General features: G+C 42.8%; 1 protein-coding gene across 2 annotated transcripts in view; it reads right to left on the bottom strand.

Moving 5' to 3' along the window:
* Positions 1-9,581, bottom strand: part of RANBP3L (RAN binding protein 3 like) — a 58,843-nt gene extending 49,262 nt beyond the window's left edge. Inside the window, exon 1 of one of the 2 annotated variants that reach the window (XR_011317540.1) lies at positions 9,136-9,570. Coding sequence is in view for 1 of the 2 variants with exons in the window: in XM_069745949.1 (XP_069602050.1) it covers positions 9,136-9,358 (223 nt within the window). In the remaining variant the exon portion in view is untranslated. Of the gene's footprint in view, positions 1-9,135 lie in introns of both variants that reach the window. The other variant, XM_069745949.1, reaches the window with a different exon arrangement.
* Positions 9,582-14,606: the final 5,025 nt, after the last annotated feature.

Below are 14,606 nucleotides of genomic sequence, written 5' to 3'. Positions count from 1 at the left end.
ACCAGGCGTGAGTCTATACAGCAGCACCAGGCATGAGTCTATACAGCAGCACCCAGAGGCGAGTCTACACAGCAGCACCCGGGGGAGAGTCTATACAGCAGCACCCTTATAGGGAAGCTATCATCAGAAAATGACCTATTGTTTATATCAGGTTTTTCTGTTAAATAGATATTCTTTTTTTAATTTTTGGCATTTTTTTTTCAAAGCACAATCAATATTAAAAACTAGATGGTGGCCCGTTTCTAACGCATCGGGTATTCTAGAATATGTATGTATATAGCAGCCACATAGTATATAGCACAGGCCATGACATATTCTTGAATACCCGATGCGTTAATACAGGCCACGCAGTATATAACAGTGGCCAAGCAGTATATAACACAGGCCAAACAGTATATAACACAGCCCACGCAGTATATAACATTGCTCACATAGTATATAACACTGGCCATGTAGTATATAGCAGCCATGCAGTATATAACACAGCCCACGTAGTATATAACACAGCCCATACAGTATATAACACTGCCCACACAGTATATAACACTGCCCACATAGTATATAACACTGCCCACGTAGTATATAGTAGCCATGTAGTATATAACGCAGCCCACGCAGTATATAACATTGCCCACATAGTATATAACACTGGCCACGTAGTATATAGCAGCCATGTAGTATATAACACAGCCCACACAGTATATAACACTGCCCACACAGTATATAGCAGCCATGTAGTATATAACGCAGCCCACGCAGTATATAACATTGCCCACATAGTATATAACAATGCCCACGTAGTATATAGCAGCCATGTAGTATATAACGCAGCCCACGCAGTATGTAACACAGCCCATGTAGTATACAGTATAGCAATGTGGGCACTATATACGTGGTTAAAAAAGACTTAAAATAAAAAAATAAACATATACTCACCTTCCGAGGGAGCCCTTGTAGTCCTGGCACCTGTGTGCGGTGCACACGGCAGCTTCCGGTCCCAGGGTTGGTATGAGCGTAGGACCTGTGATGACGTTGTGGTCACATGACCGTGACGTCATGGAAGGTCCTTCTTTCATAGCATCTTTGGAACCGGAACCTGCCGCTTGCACTGCCGAGGACAGGGTGACGTCGGAGGGTGAGCATAACATTTTTTTTTATTATTATTATTATTATTTTTAAAATTAGATCGTTTTACTATTGATGCTGGTCTCGCCAGGACAGGCAGCTGGCGAGACCAATCAGCGACACGGGATTTCCGAGACAGACAGAGGGAAGTACCCCTTAGACAATTATATATATAGATAAAAAATGGAAATCCTGCAATTCTCACCATGGCCACTGGGGCCTTTTTACACTCTAACTTCCTGTTGTTTCAGGAAACACTACATGTACATTAGCCACAATGGTCAACCCTGAACCTAACTTTTTTATTGAAGCATTTAATGCGAGTGTGCAATAATAATTTTAAAGGGAGAAGGTGAACTGTGACAACTCTTATTGTGATCCTGTGTTATCAGTTGTCTATAGACATCTCTGTAATCCTGCCACTGATGATAATGAGCCTGCTGAAAACTGTTTCTGAATGGACAGGATGATAAATCTTAAAAGGTCTCAGTGGCCAGAATAAAAATTGCAAGATTAATAATTTTTTTAAATAATTAACAAGATATGTAAAAAAAAAACAATTTTTGTAAAAATGCAAGTAACGTAAAAACCTGATTTAAAGAATGAGTAATTTTCTGATGATATCTGCCATTTAAATTGGATAAATATAAAAAGAGTGGTCCCCCAACCTCCATACTGCAAAGCAAGGAGGCCGCCAGCTGCATACAGGGGGAGACTAAATGAAGAGATAGGGTCATGGTTTCCCATTTAAGTCTATGGGAGTCACAGAAACACCCAAGTACAGGCCTGGGGTGGACATATCATTGGTGCAACCTGTGTGGCCACACAGGGGCCCAGGAGGTAGGAGGGCCCATTTCACCACCAAAGTAGGTGGAATTGAGCATTGTTATGAGCTCGGCGGCTGCTCGTGATTCAGGCACTTTTCTTGTACTTCTATGGACAAGAGCAGAGAGTTGCAGCAGAGAGATACTGCAGAGAGTATCTTTGGTAAAGCTACATTGGAGTGCTATGTAGCTAATTGTAGTGATCTGAGACATAGATGTTGTGATGAAATATTACAGTTGTGGCAGCAGGCTACAGCAGAGAGCTGCTGCAGAGAGCTGAGACAGAGCAGCTGCAGAGAGCTGAGACAGAACTGCTGCAAAGAGCTGAGACAGAACTGCTGCAAAGAGCTGAGACAGAACTGCTGCAAAGAGCTGAGACAGAACTGCTGCAGTGAGTTGAGACAGAACTGCTGCAGAGAGCTGAGACAGAACTGCTGCAGAGAGCTGAGACAGAACTGCTGCAGAGCAGAAAGAGCTGCTGCACAGAGCAGAGAGAGGTTCTGCAGAGCAGAGATAGCTTACAGAGATGCTACAGAGAGCTGCTGCACAGAGCCGAGACAGAGAGCTGCTGCAGAGAGCTGAGACAAAGAGCTGCTGTAAAGAGCTGAAAGAGAGCTTCTGAAGAGAGCTGCTGCAGAGATCTGAGACAGAGAGCTACTGCAGAGATCTGAGACAGAGAGCTGTTGCAGAGATCTGAAAGCGAGCTGCTGCAGAGATCTGAGACAGAGAACTGCTACAGATATCTCAGACAGAGAGCTGCTGCAGATATCTGAGTCAGAGAGATGCTACAAAGATCTGAGAGAGCTGCTGCAGAGAGCTGCTGCAGAGAGCTGCTGTAGAGATCTGAGACAAAGAGCTGCTGCAGAGAGCTGAGACAGAGGGCTTCTGCAGAGAGCTGAGACTGAGAGCTTCTGCAAAGAGCCGACACAGAGACCTGAGACAGAGAGCAGAGACAGAAACAGAGAGCAGAGACAGAGAGCTGCTGCAGAGACAGAGAGCTGCTGCAGATGGCTGAGACAAAGAGCTGCTGCAGAGAGCTGAGACAGAGGGCTTCTGCAGAGAGCTGAGACTGAGAGCTTCTGCAGAGAGCCGAGACAGAGACCTGAGACAGAGAGCAGAGACAGAGAGCAGAGACAGAAACAGAGAGCAGAGACAGAGAGCTGCTACAGAGACAGAGAGCAGAGACAGAGAGCTGCTGCAGGGACAGAGAGCTGCTGCAGATGGCTGAGACAGAGCTGCTGCAGAGAGCTGTGGCAGAGTTGCTGCAGAGAGCTGAGATGGAGAGCTACTGCAGAGAGACAGAGAGCTGCTGTAGAGAGCTGAGACAGAGTGCTGCTGCAGAGAGCTGAGATAGAGAGCTTCTGCAGAGAGCTGAGACAGAGCTGCTGTAGAGAGCTGAGACAGAAAGCTGCTGCAGAGAGCTGAGACAGAAAGCTGCTGCAGAGAGCTGAGACAGAAAGCTGCTGCAGAGAGCTGAGATAGAGAGCTGAGACAGAGCTTCTGCAGTGAGCCGAGACAGAGCTGCTGCAGAGAGCTGAGACAGAGAGCTTCTGCAGAGAGCTGAGACAGCTGCTGCAGAGAGCTGAGACAAAGCTGCTGCAGAGAGCTGAGACAGAAAGCTGCTGCAGAGAGCTGAGACAGAGAGCTGAGACAGAGTTTCTGCAGAGAGCTGAGACAGAGCTTCTGCAGTGAGCTGAGACAGAGCTGCTGCAGAGAGCTGAGACAGAGAGCTTCTGCAGAGAGCTGAGACAGCTGCTGCAGAGAGCTGAGACAAAGCTGCTGCAGAGAGCTGAGACAGAAAGCTGCTGCAGAGAGCTGAGACAGAGAGCTGAGACAGAGTTTCTGCAGAGAGCTGAGACAGAGCTTGTGCAGAGAGCTGAGACAGCTGCTGCAGAGAGCTGAGACAGAGCTGCTGCAGAGAGCTGAGACAGAGCTGCTGCAGAGAGCTGAGATAGAGTGCTGCTGCAGAGAGCTGAGACAGAGAGCTGATGCAAAGGGCTGAGACAGAGCTGTTGCAGAGAGCTGAGACAGAAAGCTGCTGCAGAGAGCTGGGACAGAGAGCTTCTGCATAGCAGAGAGCGCTGCAGAGCTGAAAAAGCTGCTGCAGAGAGATGACAGATTCTGCAGAGAGCTGAGATGCTGCAGAGAGCTGAGAGTTGCTGCAGAGAGCTATAGAGAGCAGAGACAGAGCTGCTGCAGAGAGCAGTGTCAGAGAGCTGAGACAGAGAGCTTCTGCAGAGCTAAAAGAGCTGTTGCAGAGAGCTGCTACAGAGAGCTGAGACAGAAAGATGCTGCACAGAGCAGAGACTGAGCGCTGCTGCAGAGAGCTGAGACAGAAAGCTTCTGCAGAAAGCTGAGATGGAGAGCTTCTGCAGAGCAGAGAGCTTCTGCAGAGCTAAAAGAGCTGCTACAGAGAGAGGAGACAGCTGCAGCAGAGAGCTGAGACAGATGCAGCAGGGAGCTGCTAACGAGAGCTGCTGCAGAGAGCAGTGAGAGAGTTGCTGCAGAGAGCAGTGACAAAGCTGAGACAGAAAGCTGAGACAGAGCTGTTGCAGAGAGCTGAGAGAGCTGCTGCAGAGAGCTGAGACAGAAAGCTGCTGCAGAGAGCAGAGACAGAGCGCTGCTGCAGAGAGCTGAGACAGAACAGCTGCAGAGAGCAGAGACAGAGCAGCTGCAGAGAGCAGTGACAGAGAGCTGCTGCAGAGAGCAGTAATGGAGAGTTGCTGCAGGGAAATGAGACAGAGAGCTGATGCAGAGAGCTGTTGCAGATAGCTGCTGCGGAGAGCTCAGACAGAGAGCTGATGCAGAGAGCTCAGACAGAGAGCTGATGCAGAGAGCTCAGACAGAGCCGAGAGAGAGAGCTGAGACAGAGAGCTGATGCAGAGAGCTGAGACAGAGTTGCCTCAGAGAGTTGAGAAAGAGAGCTGGGCAGCACGGTGGCGCAGTGGTTAGCACAGCAGCCTTGCAGCGCTGGAGTCCTCGGTTCTAATCCCACCTTGAACAACATCTGCAAGGAGTTTGTATGTTCTCCCCGTGTTTGCGTGGGTTTCCCCCGGGAACTCTGGTTTCCTCCCACATTCCAAAGACATACTGATAGGGAATGTAGATTGTGAGCCCCATCGGGGACAGCGATGATAATGTGTGCAAACTGTAAAGTGCTGCGGAATATGTAACAACTATGTAAAAAAAAGAAAAAGAAAAAAGAGCTGAGACAGAGTTGTGCAGAGAGCTGCTGCAGGGAGCTGAGACAGAGAGCAAAGAGTCAATGTGATCATCTCACCTATTTATCTGAGTGAGCAGCAGCCTATATTACCCCTTTACAATACATGGGGGAGATCTGTCACATACCATGGGGCACAGGACAGTCCTCAGCAGTCCCAGGAGCCACCAGGCCGCGCACAGGAGGCACAGACAGTGCCGGTATTAGGGCAGGCGGCCTGCAGACAGTGAGCGCTATATAGGGGGCAATATATGCCGGATCGTACAGATTTCTACGTGTGCTCTGATTGCACACAGAGGTATCCGGCCCCGGGGGCCGCTCCGCCACATCAGGAGGCTCCAGTACAGCACATGATGCTATAGATTTTGCACTGGGCCCCGGGGCTTACAGTTACACCTCGGCCAACACAGAAGCTCTCTTGTATTAATGTGGACAATGCAACTTTTGAGAAGCCCTTGAAAGATTTTCTTATTTGCCAAGAATGCCCTTTAGGCGCAGATTGGGCCCCTGGTGCTAAAACAATGACCTCCGATCACCCCCACCTAATGGCTCCTGACGGCACTTCTGGTCCCTGCAATCATGGCCGATCCATCAGCTCGTTAACATCTATGTGTGATTAGTAGAGCACCGCCCGGCGATGAATCAACCGGAGAAAACGCGCCCGGCCTCTTTAAGGGATTTTGTGCTTTTCCGCTTCCTATTGTCTACGTTTATGGGAAATGTATCAGCATCGGACGTTGTTGCCACGTTCAGGATACATACTTCACATGCCACCAAAGTTCTCGCATTCCTTCTCCTATAGGTCAACGCTGCAGAAATGCTCTGAAGTTTCCCCCTTCTTTCCTGTTCTACAAGTTTCATTTCTTTATTCTTTTACCTCCTGGAGGAAGGGAGTCTAGGAGCACAACCTCGATGGGCAGTCCGTGCCGGGGCCCCGCGGCCTACTAGGGCCAAACACAGCCCACAAGGGCCAAACGCAGCCTGGAAACTTCATATATTGTTACTGCCTGGAAACTTCATACATTGTTACAATCAACCAGAAAAGTTTTTAGGCTGCTGGAGGGGGAGGCGCAATGATTTCATGTACGGGGGCCCAGAGAGGGGCGGACGTATCATTGCAGCGGCACATTGGCCCTAGAGGCCGGGGGGCCACTACCAGCTCCAGGGCAGGTGGAAGGGGGCATTATGATGAGTTATTGGACTGCAAAGGGCCTGCATATTATTCTTGCACAGGGACCCGTATACTATTCTTGCACAGGGGCCCGTATACTGCTCTTGCACAGGGGCCCGTATACTGTTCTTGCACAGGGGCCCGTATACTGTTCTTGCACAGGGGCCCGTATACTGTTCTTGCACAGGGGCCCGTATACTGCTCTTGCACAGGGGCCCGTATACTGTTCTTGCACAGGGGCCTGTATACTGCTCTTGCACAGGGACCCGTATACTGTTCTTGCACAGGGGCCCGTATACTGCTCTTGCACAGGGGCCCGTATACTGTTCTTGCACAGGGGCCTGTATACTGCTCTTGCACAGGGGCCCGTATACTGCTCTTGCACAGGGGCCCGTATACTGCTCTTGCACAGGGGCCTGTATACTGCTCTTGCACAGGGGCCTGTATACTGTTCTTGCACAGGGACCTATATACTGTTCTTGCACAGGGGCCCGTATACTGCTCTTGCACAGGGGCCCATACACTGTTCTTGCACAGGGGCCCGTATACTGTTCTTGCACAGGGGCCCGTATACTGTTCTTGCACAGGGGCCCGTATACTGTTCTTGCACAGGGGCCTATATACTGTTCTTGCACAGGGGCCCGTATACTGTTCTTGCACAGGGGCCCATATACTGTTCTTGCACAGGGGCCCGTATACTGTTCTTGCACAGGGGCCCGTATACTGCTCTTGCACAGGGGCCCGTATACTGCTCTTGCACAGGGGCCCATATACTGTTCTTGCACAGGGGCCCATATACTGTTCTTGCACAGGGGCCGTATACTGTTCTTGCACAGGGGCCCATATACTGTTCTTGCACAGGGGCCCGTATACTGCTCTTGCACAGGGGCCCATACACTGTTCTTGCACAGGGGCCCATATACTGTTCTTGCACAGGGGCCCGTATACTGTTCTTGCACAGGGGCCCGTATACTGTTCTTGCACAGGGGCCTATATACTGTTCTTGCACAGGGGCCCGTATACTGTTCTTGCACAGGGGCCCATATACTGTTCTTGCACAGGGGCCCATATACTGTTCTTGCACAGGGGCCCGTATACTGCTCTTGCACAGGGGCCCGTATACTGCTCTTGCACAGGGGCCCATATACTGTTCTTGCACAGGGGCCCATATACTGCTCTTGCACAGGGGCCCGTATACTGCTCTTGCACAGGGGCCCATATACTGTTCTTGCACAGGGGCCCATATACTGTTCTTGCACAGGGGCACGTATACTGTTCTTGCACAGGGGCCCGTATACTGTTCTTGCACAGGGGCCCGTATACTGTTCTTGCACAGGGGCCCGTATACTGCTCTTGCACAGGGGCCCATATACTGTTCTTGCACAGGGGCCCATATACTGTTCTTGCACAGGGGCCGTATACTGTTCTTGCACAGGGGCCCGTATACTGTTCTTGCACAGGGGCCCGTATACTGTTCTTGCACAGGGGCCGTATACTGCTCTTGCACAGGGGCCCGTATACTGTTCTTGCACAGGGGCCCATATACTGCTCTTGCACAGGGGCCCGTATACTGTTCTTGCACAGGGGCCCGTATACTGTTCTTGCACAGGGGCCCGTATACTGTTCTTGCACAGGGGCCGTATACTGCTCTTGCACAGGGGCCCATATACTGTTCTTGCACAGGGGCCGTATACTGTTCTTGCACAGGGGCCCGTATACTGTTCTTGCACAGGGGCCCGTATACTGTTCTTGCACAGGGGCCGTATACTGCTCTTGCACAGGGGCCCGTATACTGTTCTTGCACAGGGGCCTATATACTGTTCATGGCACAGGGGCCATATACTGTTCTTGCACAGGGGCCCGTATACTGCTCTTGCACAGGGGCCCGTATACTGCTCTTGCACAGGGGCCCTTTTCTGAGGTCCCAATATATAATATATCTAGGTGCATTTCCCCTTTAAATGACCACAAAATATGCCAAGATTTTTAGTTCCACCCCAGTTACTGCTTGTTTACGTTGACATGACATGCTGGAATCTGTAGTTCTACCATACAAAAATGGATTGACGCAGTAAATACAACTCGCCCCTTACTTTATGCAGTTATGGTTAGCTGGGACTTATAGTTCCACAATACCAGGCCTATGTAAACTGTATACATTATTTTATTCAAGTTCAGTCCTGTAAAATTCGACATTTAATGCAAATATTAACATAATCACCACATCATCGGGAGACCGCTGTGACGTTCTACCCTTCATTCCTATATTTTAGCGATACTCGAATCTTTGAAACGGTTTGAAATTTTGCATCAATATTTTCAAAATATTTTGATACAAAACCAAAAAGTTTAACTATTTAGATACAAAAAGTTTAAATAGTTGGATACATAAAAAAAAAATCAGAAAGACAAAATGCATCGATACAAAAAAAGTTGAAAAGTTTTGATACAAAAAAAACAAAGTCTAAATGCTTCGATACAAAAAAACAGAAACAGAAACATAAAAAAAAAGACAGAAAGACAAAATGTTTCTATACAAAAAAAACAAAAAGTAAAAGTAAACATAGATTAGTAAACATAAATTCTAAACAAAAGAACTTCGTACATTCTATACAAAAAGCAAAAAGTCAAAAGTTTTGATACAAAAAACAAAGTCTAAATGTTTAGATACAAAACAAACAAAAAGTAAAAATATTTTGATACAAAAAAGAAAAAGTAAAAATGTTCCGATAGAATTATCGAAAAGTGAAACAATGGGAAGTGTTTGGTTATGGATCCCGGGTCGGCGCACTCACCTCTTGGACCGTCGCCTTGGCTCTCCGGTTGGCACACCGCATTTTTCACGCTCCCAACTTGCGGCCGGTCGGATGCGGGCTGCCGTCGTCCGGCGGCGGCGCCGATGCACATGGCGACTTTTTCCCCGTCGTTCTTGTCTGACGGTCCGGAGTCGTGGCAATGAGGTTTTATCTCTGGGTAGAAAACATTCTCTCTGATTATAGAAGTTTGCTGGCTTCTCATACCGACCTATTCAGACCGATGGGGAAAGCGAAGTTTGGCGACGGCGGTTTTGGACGCTACGGCGCGGTGAACGCAGAATAGCAGATGGCTTGCAAGCTCGCCCCGGGACAAAGCACAGCAGCGACCTGACTCATTCCCTCGCTCGGGTCACTGGTTATTGTTCACCCCTGTAGGGTCAGAGCTCCAGCAGGCGACGTGCGGATCTAGTGACTGGAGTCAGCCTGGCGGGGAGCAGCTCAGCACCACTAGATCTGTGGGCAGGGATCTGCTGCTCCTCCCCGGAGATCGGGTTACTCCGTGGCGTCACACAACCAGATTGTCCTGGCATTGACTCATACTCATTCACATTTAGGCTATGTGCACACGTTCAGGTTTTTTTGCGCTAAAAACGCTATAAAAACTCATTAAAAACGCATACATTATGCATCCCATCATTTAGAATGCATTCTGCATGTTTTGTACACATGATGCGTTTTTTTTCCATGAAAAAAACGCATCGTGGTAAAAAAAAAAGCAGCATGTCATTTTGCGGATTTTCTGCGTTTTTCCCGCTATTCTATGCATTTGGGAAAAAACGCACCAAAAACGCGTCAAAAACGCATGAAAAAACGCATGCGGATTTCTGGCAGAAATGGCCAGTTTTTGTCAGGAAAATTTCTTTCAGAAATCCTGACGTGTGCACATAGCCTTATAAATGGACCATCACAAATCTGGAAAAAATAAATAAAATAAAAAAAGTCCCAGAAAAAATGCCAATAATAGTAATGATCTCTGGCACCGACCTCCTCCGCGGCGCGGTACAATGAGCTGCCGGATTAGGATTCCGCGACTTCGCGAAGTCAGTTTTAGGCAAAATTCGATTGAAATGTTTCTACTTTAGAATAAATCAAACTTTTGTCTGATCGATGTCTCTGCAAGTCCTGATACATCCTGGGGATGGTACCTGCGGAGGGGAGGTCTGGGGTCTGTATACAGAGGGGTCTGGTCTGGGGTCTGTATACAGAGGGGTCTGGGCTGGGGTCTCTATACAGGGCGAGTCTGGTCATGTCCCTGTTTATGGTCTAGAGTATGGATTTTGGGGAGGGGGCTGATGTGAGGTCTTTATACAGAGGGATCTAGTCTGGGGTCTGATAAGTCCTGGGGAGGGGAGGTCTGGTCTGAGGTCTGTATACAGGGGGTCTGCTCTGGGGTCTGTATTACAGGGGGGTGTGATCTCTTATCCCCCAGTAGTTGGGGGGTCCTCTGCGGGACCCTCATCTCTTGGTCAGACGGAGAACGGTTACAAAGAGGTCCCGTCCCATCCTGTGTAACACAGTGTACTACCTCATTTCCCCTGCGGGGGCAGTGCAGGGATAGTGAGCACTTCCTGCCGGGCTTCACCAGTGCATTTCACAAGATGGTCGCTTCCTCCATAGCAACAGTAATAATAGTAGAAACGTTGTCCATCTCCTCCCCACGTTCAGTGTCCTGCAGGACGGTGCCCGTGTGCCACGTACACCACGACGCTCGCCGCCACTGATCCTTGTTAAAGTTAAAGTAAGGTCACATATAAATGTGTAACCGAGCCGGGCCGCTATTTATACACCGCTATATGGGGCTGCGCGCAGCTGTCACTCATGGAGCCGCGCCGGCGGCAGCTCTCCTGCGTTTACATTACACGGGGGCCTACAGGGACTTTATCATTTCAGCAGCCATGTTGTCATTTCACAGATACATTCTTCCAGAAACAGCGCCACCCCGGTGTATGGGCCGTGTCCGGTACTGCAGTGCCGCTCTACTGAAGTCACTGAAGGGCAATGACACCAACGACCTGTACAGAGGGCGGCACCGATTATAGAGGAAATACCAACAAGTATCTATCATCTATCTATTATCTATCTATTATCTATCTATTATCTATCATCTATCTATTATCTATCTATCTATCTATTATCTATCTATTATCTATCTATCTATTATCTATCATCTATCTATTATCTATCTATCTATCTATCTATCATCTATCTATTATCTATCTATTATCTATCTATCTATCATCTATCTATTATCTATCTATCTATCTATCTATCTATCTATCTATCTATCTATCTATCTATCTATCTATCATCTATCTATTATCTATCATCTATCTATCATCTATCTATTATCTATCTATTATCTATCTATCATCTATCTATTATCTATCTATTATCTATCATCTATCTATCATCTATCTATCATCTATCTATTATCTATCTATTATCTATCATCTATCTATTATCTATCTATCTATCTATCTATCATCTATCTATTATCTATCTATTATCTATCTATTATCTATCTATCTATCATCTATCTATCATCTATCTATCTATCATCTATCTATTATCTATCTATTATCTATCTATCATCTATCTATTATATATCTATTATCTATCTATTATCTATCTATCTATCTATCTATTATCTATCATCTATCTATTATCTATCTATTATCTATCATCTATCTATCATCTATCTATTATCTATCTATTATCTATCTATCATCTATCTATTATCTATCTATTATCTATCATCTATCTATCATCTATCTATCATCTATCTATTATCTATCTATTATCTATCATCTATCTATTATCTATCTATTATCTATCATCTATCTATTATCTATCTATCTATCTACTATCTATCTATTATCTATCTATCATCTATTATCTATCTATCTACCTATATATTATCTATCTATTATCTATCTATTATCCATCTATTATCTATCTATTATCCATCTATCTATCTATCTATTATCTATCATCTATCTATCTATCTATTATCTATCTATTATCTATCTATTATCTATCTCTTATCTATCTATTATCTATCTCTTATCTATCTATAATCTATCTCTTATCTATCATCTATCTATTATCTATCTATCTATCTATCTATCTATCTATCTATCTATCTATCATCTATCTATTATCTATCTATCATCTATCTATCTATCAATCTATCTATCTATCTATCTATCTATCTATCATCTATCTATTATCTATCTATCATCTATCTATCTATCTATCTATCTATCTATCTATCTATCTATCTATCTATCATCTATCTATTATCTACCTATCTATCTATTATCTATCTATCTATCTACCTATATATTATCTATCTATTATCTATCTATTATCCATCTATCTATTATCTATCTATTATCTATCTATCTATTATCTATCTATCTATCCATATCTATCTATTATCCATCTATCTATTATCTATCTATTATCTATCTATCGATTATCCATCTATCTATTATCTATCTATTATCTATCTACCTATCTATTATCTATCTATCTATTATCTATCTATTATCTATCTATCTATTATCTATCTATTATCTATCATCTATCTATTATCTATCTATTATCTATCATCTATCTATTATCTATCATCTATTATCTATTATCTATCTATCTATCTATCATCTATTATCTATCATCTATCTATTATCTATCTATTATCTATCTATCATCTATTATCTATCTATCATCTATTATCTATCTATCTATCTATCTATCTATCTATTATCTATCTATCTATCATCTATCTATCTATCATCTATCTATTATCTATCTATCTATCTATCTATCTATCATCTATCTATTATCTATCTATCTATCATCTATCTATCTATCTATCTATCTATCTATCTATCTATCTATCTATCTATCATCTATCTATCATCTATCTATCTATCTATTATCTATCTATCTATCTATCTATTATCTATCTATTATCCATCTATCTATTATCTATTATCTATCTATCTATTATATATCTATCTATCTATTATATATCTATCTATCTATTATCTATCATCTATCTATTATCTATCTATCTATCTATTATCTATCTATCTATCTATCTATCTATCTATCTATTATCTATCTATTATCTATCTCTTATCTATCTATTATCTATCATCTATCTATTATCTATCATCTATCTATTATCTATCTATTATCTATCTATCTATTATCTATCTATTATCTATCTATCTATCTATCTATCTATCTAGCTATCTGTCTATCTATCATCTATCTATTATCTATCTATCTATTATCTATTATCTATCTATTATCTATCTATCTATTATCTATCTATCTATCTATCTATCTATTATCTATCTATTACCTATCTATTATATATCTATCTATTATCTATCTATTATCTATCTATCTATTATCTATCTATCTATCTATTATCTATCTATCATCTATCTATTATCTATCTATCTATCATCTATCTATCTATCTATCTATCTATTATCTATCTATTACCTATCTATCTATTATCTATCTATCTATCTATCATCTATCTATCTATTATCTATCTATCTATCTATCTATCTATCTATCTATCTATCTATCTATCATCTATCTATTACCTATCTATCTATTATCTATCTATCTACCTATCTATTATCTATCTATCTATTATCTATCTATTATCTATCTATTACCTATCTATTATCTATCTATCTATTTATTATCTATCTATTATCCATCTATCTATTATCTATCTATTATCTGTCTATCTATCTATCTATCTATCTATCATCTATTATCTATCATCTATCTATCTATCATCTATCTATTATCTATCTATCTATCTATCTATCTATCTATCATCTATCTATTATCTATCTATTATCTATCTATTATCTATCTATCTATCTATATCTATCTATTATCCATCTATCTATTATCTATCTATTATCTATCTATCTATCTATTATCTATCTACTGTATCTATTATCTATCTATCTATCTATTATCTATCTATCATTATCTATCTATTATCTATCTATTATCTATCTATCTATTATCTATCTACTGTATCTATTATCTATCTATCTATCTATTATCTATCATTATCTATCTATCATTATCTATCTATCTATCTATTATCTATCTATCTATTATCTATCTATTATCTATCTATCTATTATCCATCTATCTATTATCTATCTATTATCTATCTACCTATCTATTATCTATCTATCTATCTATTATCTATCTATCTATTATCTATCTATTACCTATCTATCTATCTATTATCTATCTATCTATCTATTATCTATCTATCTATCATCTATCTATTATCTATCTATCTATTATCTATCTATCTATCATCCATCTATCTATTATCTATCTATTATCTATCTATCTATTATCTATCTATCTATTATCTATCTATTATCTATCTA

Source organism: Ranitomeya imitator, chromosome 1, assembly GCF_032444005.1.
Source record: "Ranitomeya imitator isolate aRanImi1 chromosome 1, aRanImi1.pri, whole genome shotgun sequence".
In the NCBI taxonomy this organism is placed as follows: Eukaryota; Metazoa; Chordata; class Amphibia; order Anura; family Dendrobatidae; genus Ranitomeya; species Ranitomeya imitator.
The sequence above is the reverse complement of the archived record's forward strand: the minus strand, read 5'-3'. Positions and strand labels throughout refer to the sequence as shown.